This window comes from Dipodomys spectabilis, unplaced genomic scaffold (assembly GCF_019054845.1).
Source record: "Dipodomys spectabilis isolate Male_0828 unplaced genomic scaffold, ASM1905484v1 ptg000034l, whole genome shotgun sequence".
Lineage (NCBI taxonomy): Eukaryota > Metazoa > Chordata > Mammalia > Rodentia > Heteromyidae > Dipodomys > Dipodomys spectabilis.
Window position 1 is genome coordinate 1,264,450 of NW_024870711.1, and position 12,634 is coordinate 1,277,083.

Below are 12,634 nucleotides of genomic sequence, written 5' to 3' on the forward strand. Positions count from 1 at the left end.
ACCAGAATAAAGGAATCTTAGTGTTTGCAGAATTGAGGGAAAACAAGACTCCTAGAAATGATAGCCATCTTTATTTCATAATTGATCACATTATAACAACTTTCTCAGAAGGTTATTCCCATGACTTTAATTAGCCATACAGGAAATAAAGATTAAAATAATTATGAACAGAAGGAATAAGACCCTGTTCATAATAACTGTTACTAAAGTTCTTTGCAGGATTTTTGTATTGTTCTATTTGCAAGAAGAGATAGGTAAAGAAGATTTTGAAGTTTTCAAAGCTCTTTAACAAATGTCACTTTGGTTTGCTTCCCTAGAGATTAGTAATGCATATAACTGCTTTGGCTGTGTTTCCAAACATTATATAAGAATCATTTAAAGAACTCTAAAAAATTATAAATAAAACGATAAAACGTATGAAGATAGATTTGGCTATCAGTATTGTTTTTAATTTACTTTGACTTTAATTTCCAGTGCACCTCTATAATGTGTCTCTATGTTTTATATCTGTTGTCTTGGTTCAAAGTTTTCTTTTAAGGCAAACAAATATTTTATCTGCTAAGGCTCAAAAAGTTGTTACCTTAGAAAAGAAAAACTCTGTAGTCTCTGATTCTCAGTTCCCATTCTCCCAAAAGACAACAGGTTTCTATTTCTACTACAGCTTTTCCAAAGAAACACTTAGGTCTCACAGACATCAGGAATGGCATAATTGGTACATTACCTTCCCTCTGAACTTAGATTTGACAAGAGCATTCATTTACTGTTTTCAATCCCTTAAATGGCTAATAGAATTTAGTTCATATGTATTTTCTAAGTTTGGAACTGATTGGATAGATATCTAGATTTACTCTTTAATGAAAAGATAAGTCCATTTTGGAATATAGCCCTTATACTTGTATTAAACTTTTTAAATTTGGCTGAGCCAGTAGAAAGCTTTCTTTTCCCTTTCTTTGTCAGGTCAATGATAAAGTTGTTGAGTGATAACTTTTAAAATAGCCCAGATGGACTCCATTTTCATTGCCCTATTTTGTGCATCCATTTTATTTGTAAATATTGAATTTAATATTTATTATAGAGAATCCATACTTTTGTCCATTTTGTGTTTAGTAAGACACATAAACACAGTTGATGTCCAGAATATGTAAAACCAAAACAAAGGGCTGAAGATAGGAGAAAATGTTTGGAAAGTAAATTTAATACTAGAGGAAAAAACACTTAAGGATTTTTTCATTCTTTTTTTTTTTTTGGTCAGTTGTGGGGCTTTGAACTTGGACCCTGGGCATTCACAGGGCCTGGATGCTGTCCCTGTGCTCTTATGCTTAAGGCTAGCACTCTACCACTTTGAGCCACAGTGTCGCTTCTGATTTTTGAGTGATTCCTGGCAGATAGGAATCTCCCTGATCTGGCTTTGATCCTTGATCCTCAGTCAGATCTCAACCTCCTGAATAGCTAAGATTGTAAGCATGAGCCACTGACTCCCAGCTTAAGGTTATTTTTGACTGCTGTTTTTGACTGAATTCATAGTTAGTGTGGTTGACCAGTTTAGTGACCTGAAAATGACCAATGAATGTCATGCACAAAGACTTAATTTAGAAACTATTTTCTTCTATTAGAGCCTTGCAAAGGACCATCGCATGAAACTTATGCAGCAACAGCAGGAAGTGGCTGGACTTTCTAAGCAGTTGGAACATGTCATGCATTTTTCTAAATGGGCAGTTTCCAGCGGCAGCAGTACAGCATTACTTTACAGCAAGAGACTGGTAAGATGAAGTATGGTGCTTAGATTCTATAAGTTATTGGGATGCTTAAAATTAAGAAATGGGCAGGGTACAGTGGTGTATACCTCTGGTCTTTGCAACTCAAAAAAGCTTTGGGAGGAGTAGCACTTGAGCTCAGGAGTTCAAGGCCAGCATGGGCAACATAGCAAAACCCTGTCTCATAAAAAACACACACACACACACACGCAAACACAAAAAAATACAAGTGGCTATTTGTCAGGTTTTATTTAAATATTTTTTAATCTATTCCAAATTTTAATTGATCAAAATATTTGTTTTCTAAAAAAATCATGATTTAAGTTATCTTCAATTTTGACCTGCTATTCTCCTGGTTTTTTTTTTTCTTTTCTTTTTTTTTTTTTTTTTGGTGCTGGTACTAGGGCTTGAACTTGCATTTTCTTTTTTTTTTTTTTTTTTTTTGGTCCAGTCGTGGGGCCTGAACTCTGGGCCTGGGCACTGTTCCTCAGCTCTTCAGCTCAAGGCTAGCGCTCTACCACTTGAGCCACAGCACCACTTCCGGCTTTTTTTTTTTTTTTTTGCTTATGTGGTGCTGAGGAATCGAACCCAGGGCCTCAGGCATGCAAGGCAAGCGCTCTACCACTGAGCCACCTTCCCAGCCCCTATTCTCCTGTTTTGTACACCCATTGAACCTAATAATAAATGATAGAAACATCTTAACTGATTAACTATAGTGTGACTGGGTGTAATTCTAAGCATTTGTCATATTATTTAGACTTTTTTTTGTCATTCTTTTTTTTGGGGGGGGGGTCCGGTTGTGGAGCCTGAACTCGGCCTGGGCGCTGTCTCTCAGCTCTTCAGCTCAAGGCTAGCGCTCTACCACTTGAGCCACAGCACCACTTCTGGCTTTTTTTTTTCTTTTTGCTTATATGGTGCTGGGGAATCGAACCCAGGGCCTCAGGCATGCAAGGCAAGCGCTCTACCACTGAGCCATCTTCTCAGCCCTTTTTTGTCATTCTTAATGAGATAAACATCTCCGTCCACATTACACAGCATGATCAGTCTCTCTCTTGTCATCACAATAGATGTGCCAGGGCTGGGGCTTGAAATCAGGGCCTGGGCACTGTCCCAGAGCTTTCTTTACACAGTTTCACACTTGAACCACAGTTCTACTTCTGAGTTTTTGGTGATCAGTTGAAGAACACTGGTCTTGACAATAGTCTAGAAGCTTGTTTCTAAGAGTCTGCTTGTTCCTTCTAAATCACTGGAAAATGTCTATATAGTAGGTCTACCATGGGCAAGACTGCACATTTTTAAATTTACTTTTGGCACTACTGGAGTTTTAATTTGGGACCTCACACTTGGTGGGCAGGTGCTCTACTGCTTTAGCCATGCCCTTGACTGATAATTTCTTTAAAAAGCTCACACTTCCGTGCTGTGGACCATGTTTTGAGTAGGAGAGATCTAGGAGACATTAACCACTGAAAGTTAATCCATTTAAGCATTCTTAAAAATTCCTATTTTTGCTGGGTGCTAGTGGGCTCATACCTGTAATCCTGGCTATTCTAGAGGCTGAGATCTGAGCATCATAGTTTGAAACCATCCATGAGACTCTTATCTCCAATTAACCACCAGAAACCTGGGAGTAGAGCTGTGACTCAAAGTGGTAGAGCGCTAGCCTTGAGCGAAACAGCTCAGGAATAGTGCCCCAGACCTTGAGTTCAACCTCCATGACTGACACTCCCCATCCCCCCTCCCCCCCCCCCCCCCCCCCCCCCGCAAAGAAAAAAGCCCTCACACAAAAGTAGAAGCATCCCAAAAGGACTCAACATAGAAATAGAAATTGCAATTAAGACAGCATGACTCTTCAAAGTTAATAATTCTCTTCAAACTGACTCCAAATATATTGAAGGAATGAAATGCCACTTAAAGAATTCAAAAGAATTATTTTTTGATGAATTCCAAGTGAATACATAAAAACGAGAGATTTTTCTGAAGAGTCAAACAGAAATCTTGGAAATGAAGCAGAAATCTTGGAAATCAAAAGTTCATTAAGTAATTTTTTAAAAACTCAGTGAAAAGCCTTCCAGTTGGCCAGATCAAACAGTATTTAAAAAAAAAAGCTTAAAGACAGGGTTGATTAATTACTATTTCACAGTAATAAAAATAAAAAAGTATCAGTTGAACATTTGAGACTTTTAGAGTTGATTAAAGATGAAAACAAATTTTTGCTGTATACAAGGGCACCTGAGGTGTAGGACTAAAGAACTAAGAAAACATATTCAGTGAAGTAGTAGCAGAAATTTTCCTAAATTTTAAGGTGTGGACATTTGAGTATAGGGGGATATTTAAAACCACAAACAGGAATAGAAAAGCACTTCCTTGCATCATATTACAGTGCCAAGTCATATATAAAGCAAACCCATTATAGTAATAGTACATTTCTTAAAAGAAAATCTGCAAGGACGTGGAATGATGTATTTAAACTCCTGAAAGAAGAAAACTGCCAACCTACATTTCTATATTCAACAAAGTTATTTTCCAAAATTGAATGAAAAGCTAAGAGCCTTCTAAGATAAACTAAAGAAATTCATAACCACTGAGCCAGCATTGCAGAGGTATTTAAAGAAATCCTACACAGAGACGAGGAAGATAAATAAAACCATGAGCGTACCAAAAGGAATAAATATCACTATAAGGAAAGGAGGGAGAGAAAAAGAATCAAACATTATGAAAACAATCAAATGCAAGAACAATACCAATGAATATTAATCTTGACTATAAATGGTTTTAATTTTCCAACCAAAGACAAATTGTGGTTGGATTTTTAAAAAACCTAAACATTAAAAGAATAAAGAAAATGAAATAACTCAGCATTGGTGACTCATACCTGTAATCCTAGATACTAAGGAGGCTGAAATCTGAGAATCATAATTCAAAGCCAACCTAGGCATGAAAGTGAGAGACTCCTTATATTCAGCTAGCCACCAAAATATTGGAAGTGAAGGTATTGGCTCAAGTGGTAGAGTACCAGCCTTAAGCAAAAAACCTAAGACCCCACAGCACCAACACAAAGAAAAATAAGTGAATGAAACAATGGCAAAAGATATTCCAAACATTCTCCAGTCAAGCAAGAGAAGCTATATTCATATGGGACACTGTATTTAAAGCCATAATTAGTGAGGAGATACAAAAAGAGTTAACCACAATCCTTCCAAAGGCATAAGAATTGTGTGTCTATGTATGTGACAACACTTTGTGGACATTAAGTGTTAGATAGGCCCCAATACAATAATATTGGGTGGCTTAGTAACTACCAAACTCTCACTACTAAATAGGTCATCTAAACAGAATACCCAAGAAGATGCTTTAGCGCTAACCTGTACTGTAGATCTAGAGGAGTCTTCTATCAAGCTCATGAAACTTTTTCCAAAATAGATCATATTTTAGGCCACAAAGCAAGTTTTATTAATACAATAACTGCAATAAATCTCTTGTATTTTATCAGAGTATAATGGAATAAAACCAGAAATCAACAAATCCATTGAGATTAGAAAGTAGACTTTCAAATGATCAATGGATTATCCAAAGGAAGAAAACAGAGATAATTTAACTATTGCTAGAATCCAGTGTAATTAGAAACATATATCAGAATCTGTGAAATCCACAAAAGCATTTTGTTTTTGTTTTGGTGCCAATACTGGGGCTTTGAACTCAAAACCTCATTCTTTTTTGTTCAAGGCCAGATTTCTACACTTGAACCATGCCTCCAGTTCTGACTTGCTGTTGGTTACTGAAGATGCATCTCAGAGATTTGTCTGCTCTGATTATCTTTGATCTCAGCCACTTGAGTAATTAGGTTTATAGTTTATAGTTGTGAAGTTTATTGCTTGGGTGCCTACATTTAAAAAAAAAAAATCAAAAGCCATACATGATTCTTTACAACTCTTAACATAGAGGAGCAAAAGTGGGCAGAAGGATCTTGAGTTCCAAGCCAACGTAGAATACACAGCAAGATTCTATCTCAAAGAGCCACTAAAAGGAAAAAATAAATATATCTCAACCAATGGATATGTCTGAAGGTCTTAAAAAATACAAAAGCAAGCCAAGTAGTAGAAGGAAATAGCTGAAATTAATAACAACTATACTATAAATGAAACAAAGAATTAATTCTTTGAAAAGATAAGTTGGAGGCATATGTAGCTCAAGTGGTAGAGCACCAGCAGTGAGCAAGCATGCAGAGCGTGAGGCCCTGAGTTCAAATTCCAGAACTAGTAAAAAAAAAAAAAAATCAAAAAGAAAAATAATATTAGCAGACCTTTAGCCAAGCTTATCAGAAGAGAACAAATTAGTAAAATTAAAGATGGAAATGGAGATGTTACAACACATTACTGAAATCAAAAGCATTGCTAGGGACTTTTTTTGAACTAATAAGAAAATCTAGGTGAAGTAAATGTACTAACATTTTTATGATCTATCAAAACTAAAAGGATCCATAAGAAAAATTTCTGGACACCAGTGGTGCATACTTGTCATCCTAGCTACTCAAAAGGTTAAGACTGGGGAATTGTAGTTTGAAGGCTACCTGGGCAGAAGAGTCCAGGAGACTCCATCTCCAAAACAACCAACAAAAAGCTAGACTACAGAGTGCCAGCCAAGTGAAGGTGGCCCCTAGTTTAAATCCCAGCTCCAGCTTCCTCTTCACCTCCCTGCCCCCCAAAATGAAATTGTAATAAAGCTAAAAGCCTGGAACCAGATTCACCACTGAATTTTACAAGACTTAAATAGAACTATTCAAAACTCTTCCACAAGATCAAAAAGGAAGGACACTTCCAAGCTGTCCTCTTCTTCCTCTCCTCTTTCCCCCTCCCCTTCCTCTTCCCCTCTTCCTCCTCCTGCTTTTCTTGTGTCAGGCCTAAGGTTTGAACTGAGCATCTTGGTGTTGGCCCTAAGCTTTTCTGCACAAAGGAGGAAAGTTTTTTTCTAACAAATCCTTGATTCTTCTTGCCTATTAACCAGCAAAAAGCTCAAAGTAGAAATATGGCTCAAGTGATAGTAGAGCACCATTGTGAGGGAAAAAAAACCTATCAAGATTGAGAGGTCAGTATGAGCACAAACAAAACAATCCAAAAAATGACTTCCCTTTTAGATAGGTAGATTTGTGGTGCTTATTAGACAAATCAGGTGTAGATAGTAAGCAATTAGAAACCCAGGTTCAAAGGAGAGGTCAAGCTAGAGGTCTAAGGGCATTGAAAGTATGAGACTGGATAAAATTACTGAAAAATAGAGGACTCTAGAAGGAAAATCAGAAATGCTTAGCCCTGGGGCACTCTTTCTTGGGTGAGAAGAAAGCACCCACTGTGGAGACACCACAAGGTTATACAACGCAAACAAGGGGAATGGGAACCCAAGCTCTTCTCGTTTTAGCTCAAGGGGAGAGTTCAAAAATAGTTTTGACTTTGGAACCCAAATGTATTCTTACAGCTAGTGAAATCAGGAAGAAACATTGCCCTTATAGTATACTGCCCCATGGAAACAGTAAGCCTGCATATAATGGCTTTAGGCAAAAATGGAAGACAATATATATAAATGAGTCTTTTGAAGATTTCGTTATATTTATATATGGGGCAGAAGCTGTAAGGGATAGTGTTTTTGTTTGTTTGGGGTTTTTTTCTTTCTTTTTGCCAATCCTGGGGCTTTAACTCAGGGTCTGGGCTCTATCCCTGAGCTCTTTGTGCTCAAGGCTCTACCACTGGAGCCACAGTGCCACTTGGAGGTAAGAACTCACAGACTTTCCTGCCCAGGCTGGCTTCGAACTGCAATCCTCAGATCTCAGCCTTCTGAGTAGCTAGGATTACAGGATTACAAGTGTGAGCCACTTGCTAGTGGTTTTGTTTTTAGCTGGAAGAAGTTAAAGCATATTTATATGGTGATGGCTATACCCTAGAAAAAAAGGAAAATTTGGTGTTGGAGGAGAGGGATGAAAATTGCTGAGAAAACAAGAGGGAATGGGCTCTGATGCATAAGAGCCAACAATTGGCTTTATCTAGAAGTTTGGGCATTTCATCCCTCATTACAAAGGGAAGTTTGGAGATGAATCAAAAAAGGTTCCTGCTCCTTTTTTCTCAATGAAATAAAAAGCAAGGCCAACAGCTGAAAGTAAGAATGGGTTTGGGGAGGATGCCAAAAATTTCACAAGGAAGAGGAAGTTATGAAATAGTGACTCAGGAGAAAGTAGAAAAGTGAATGAAAAACAAAATGTCATATGATAGCCTTGGGGTGGGGTGTCTTAATAAGTAAATAGTCATTTGAAGTGAGGTCACTTGCTACATCAGTGCATTTATATTCAAGCAGAAAGACTTGATCAGTGTGGGTTGCTTCATTGTTTTTTGTGAGGAAAGGTTCATTAAAGGGAAGAGTATATTTAGTTGGGAAAGTTTCATGCAAGAAGATTATTATGATGATTGTCCTGGGATTTAAGTTAGATATTGAGTAATAGGAAAGGAAAGTGAAATGGAAGGACAGAGAAATATCATCTAACTGGATATTGGAATCAAGAATTGTGAGTTATTTTCAAGATGATGATGTTAGTAAACCAAGAAGTGAAATCTTCAAGGATGGATGGAACATGAGAGAGGTTCATGGGAGAGAAGCAGGTACAGTATAACTTGTTTAAAAGCTGACTCTTTATAAGAAGGTGGTAGGGACCAAGTCATAGTGAGAAGCAGTCTACTACCTGGCCTATATCTCATCAGCCTCCTAAGACTAAATTCTGTATCCTTTGAAAGAGTTATTGAATAAGGGACTGGGACATGATTCAAGTGCTAGAGCACCTGACTAGCAAGTCCATAGTCCTGAGTTCATATCCAAGGGTGTCCAGTGAGCAAGGGAGAGAGAAGAGAAAGGAAGAGAGAGGGGCATGGGGAATAATTTGCATAAGACTAATCTTGTAGGCAGCTAGAGGTTTGAGGTTCGACTATCTCCTAGCCAAATGTGAGACCCTGTTTGAAACATAACTAAATAAAAGGGCTGGAGATGTGGCTCCAGTGCTTGCCTAGCAAATATTCAGCCATAAGTTCAAAAAACTTAATAAAAGGATAAGTTAAATAAGCCAAAAAAAAACAAGGTATCTTAAAAACATTTTATTTTAGAAATATACTTGAGTTATTTCTGTAAACTTTTATTGTTAACTTAAAAAAAACCTAGCTTACCAGTTGAAGATATACTTCAAAATGTAATGTGTTTTGAAAAGAAAATTATGCCACCTTTATAAGCTTTTTACAGTTGCTTGTTGTGTGTTGGCATACATATACAAGAGGACACTTTTAGAGCTTCACTGGGCACATGATGAATTATTCTCCTGATAAAGATACTAATGTTAGCCGGGTGCCAGTGGCTCACGCCTGTAAGCCTAGCTACTCAGGAGGCTGAGATCTGAGGATCACCTGACAGGAAAGTCTGTGAGACTCTTATCTCCAATAAGCCACTAGAAAACCTAAAGTGATACTGTGGCTCAAGTGGTAGAGTGCTAGCCTTGAGCTGAAGAGCTGAGGGACAGCACCCAGGCCCAGAGTTCAAGCCCCATGACCAACAAAATAAAAAAAGACACTAATGTTCACTTGTCCTTGTACTTCTTCTAGATTACATACCGGCTGCGGCACCTCCTTCGTGCAAGGTGTGACGCTTCCCCAGTGACAAATAACACCATCCAGTTTCACTGTGATCCAAGTTTCTGGGCCCAGAATATTATCAACTTAGGTAAGTCTTTATGTACATTTCTCCCATACCCTAAGAGTTTCCATTAACTTTCTAAAAAGACATGCTGTTTTTGTTGCAGAGTATGTTAATGTCTATAGAAACAAATGTGCATGAGTATAACATGTACATACTTGGATGGCATGAAAATATTTGTATTGATTTACAGGGCAGGTATAAGGAGTTTGAGGGTCACCCTCCAGCCTCACAGAATCTTGTTTGTATTGTTTGCTCTAAATTTATCGGAACAGATTGCCTCTGGATTGTTTGTGCATAGAGTTTTGTTTTTTTTTAATATTTAAAAAGTATAAAGTTTGTGTTCCTAGGAATCCAAGCTTGAGCCTTGCACATACAAAATAAGTGCCCTACCACTCATCCATCTCCCAACCCAGGATTTTTTTCTCTTTTCTTTCTTTTTTGTATTTCACCTTTTCTGCTAAAGTATCATTGCTTATATTGTTATCAGCTTTTCTTTAGGTCCACTTACGAAGTACCAAATGGTTCGATTGCTTTATCTTATTTAGGGAAGAGGCTTTTTTTTCTTTTGCCTAGCATAGTTATAAATGTGTGTTTGTGTGCCTTTATGTTTAATTGGAGTATAATATAACATACAGAAAAGTATCCAAATCTTAAGTATTAGAGCATACTAAATAATCACACAGATTGATGATCATTAGGAGATAGAATGGCCTTGCAAGCTGTTCAGCAGAAAGTTGTCACTTTTGCTTTTTTGTTATGCTATTTGCTGAGTTAAACCAGTCTTTTTTGCCTCCTTAATTTCTCACCAAGGACACAACAAAACCAAAAATTCCTTATGCATTGTTTGTACATCAAAACCCAGTATTCCCTCTGGAAATGCTTTTTTAGATTCATTGACTGTTTCAAAATCATCAAAGATGGCTGCAACCTCATCCCCAAGGCTAGATTCTGTGTAGGAAGAGAAAAAACATGGCTGGAGAGGGGCCAGTGCTCCTGAAAGAAATAGAAATGTATACAAATCTCTTCCATTCAAGGGAAGAACAAAAAGAGTCTTTGAAGCAGAAGTGATAAAGAGACCCCTGCAGGCCAGTTTTAGAAGTATAGATAGCCCTGTGCCTATTGGTAGTAGGCAGCCTACAACCTTCCTTACCAATGAAGCAGTTTATTTAAACCTTAACATATAAAATGGATGTAGTTTTAGGGGAATATAGTTAAAAACAAAACAGGATAAGTGAGTTAAATGAGTTAGTGAAAACTGATTTATCAAGGATGTTAGCATACACCTGTAATCCCAGCACCTCACAAGTTTTCACTCCAGCCTGTGTTATATAACTGAGTTTGAGACACAAAATTTTTTTTAAAAAGTTAAGCACTGAAAATTCGACATGTTGTCATTTACAGCTTAGTAGCTTTTAAAACAATTACTTCAGATGGTGTACAAGGAGTTACAATTTAGCATTTACGTATGTGTCCAATGACTCTTGATAATCACTCCTTCCATCATTCTTTCCACCTTCCATCACCAGTCACGTGGTTTCCTGCTTTTTCATATACATCTGTTGAATTATGGCTATATTTGTCCACCTCCCACTACAGCTTAGTAATTTTATTTACAATGAAATTTACATTGTAAATCTCCCAAGCAGGAGAGATGATGGAGACAAGATTCCCAACTTGTTTAACCATGACTCCTGAGAAATATTTTATATAAGAGTACTAAAGAAAACCATTGATTTTGATGAAAATTAGGTTAGTGTTTCGAGGACTTTGGGTAAGTCTTTTGGTCTCTGAATCTTGGATCCCTTTGCTAGTTAACATTTCCTTTTACATATAGCACACACACACACACAGCACTTGCAGCACCAGAAATGCACAATAAGATTTTAATGAACACAGCTTCACTTTTGTTTAGAATGCATGCTTAGTAAATCAGAAACATATCACTGCCTTTGACGTTATAAAGTTAAAAGCTCTAAAACAGTAGTTGGAAAACATTCAGTATGAGAGCTAGCATTGTATGTATTGAAATGGTGGGAGAAATGTGGGATTGTAAAAAATCAGATATACTCTGTAGATTTTATTTCTAGCACCAACATCAGGTTTGTTGTTTGAAATAGAAGTTCTCAAGGTAGATTCCCTTTCCAGGTGCATATCTATGTGAGATCAGATCTTCATCATATATTTTAATGTAAACAGTATGTTGTATTATAGTGCAAAAACAGCTACCATAATTCAGCTCTTAAAAGCCAGTCATTTAGATTTTTAAATGCCACTCCAGCCTTGAGCAAAAAAGCTATGATGAGTATGCAAGGCCCTGAGTTCAAGCCCCAGTACCAGGACAAAAAAAGAAGTCACTCTTCCACACCCCCCCCCCCAAAAAAAAAAGGGTTACTCTGACTTAACTATTATTTTAATGAGTTAAATTTAGTTAAATTAGTAATTTTTTGTAAAATCTCATTTTCATATGATAAATTTTGATTGATAGAATCTGCACAGATAAAACCTCTTTGGAGTTCCTTTGTTTTTAAGAGTTTACAGGAGTTCTAAAATCGGAAAGTTCCTTGGCAATTAAGTTTAGCAAAAATATCCATACATAATGTAACATTTCACCAATCATTTTTTAAAAAACCTTTATCCTATGCTCTTTCCTCTTTAATTAGGTTCTCTAGTAATTGAAGATAAAGAGAGCCAACCACAAATGCCTAAGCAGAATCCTGTGGTGGATCAGAATGCACAGCCATCAGGTGGTTTACCTTCAAACCAGTTATCCAAGTTTCCAACACAGATCAGCCTAGCTCAATTACGACTCCAGCATATGCAGCAACAGGTAATGGCTCAGAGGCAACAGGTGCAACGGAGGCCAGCACCTGTGGGTTTACCAAACCCTAGAATGCAGGGGCCCATCCAGCAACCTTCCATCTCTCATCAGGTAAATTTGGAAGCAGGCCTGTCCTAACTTAGATCATTGTAGTCTAATTGTGCTCAACATAAAATAATCAATACATCCACCATCTTTAATTTAACTATATGAATTTATAAAAATTTACCACTCTAGGAATCCCTTATTTAACACAGAGTTATCAGTACAACTTAAAAATGATGATTTATTAAGTTGGTACATCCATTATTGTCTACTATTCATTGCCTTTGAGGTTCTAATGGGA

General features: G+C 37.1%; 1 protein-coding gene across 2 annotated transcripts in view; it reads left to right on the forward strand.

Moving 5' to 3' along the window:
* The window catches only part of Trim24 (tripartite motif containing 24), a 92,042-nt gene that overhangs the window by 56,489 nt on the left and 22,919 nt on the right, over window positions 1-12,634 (forward strand). Inside the window, exons 7-9 of one of the 2 annotated variants that reach the window (XM_042677136.1) lie at window positions 1,614-1,760; window positions 9,377-9,494; window positions 12,131-12,399. In XM_042677136.1, the coding sequence (XP_042533070.1) occupies window positions 1,614-1,760; window positions 9,377-9,494; window positions 12,131-12,399 (534 nt within the window). The remainder of the gene's footprint in view (window positions 1-1,613; window positions 1,761-9,376; window positions 9,495-12,130; window positions 12,400-12,634) is intronic. The other variant, XM_042677137.1, reaches the window with a different exon arrangement.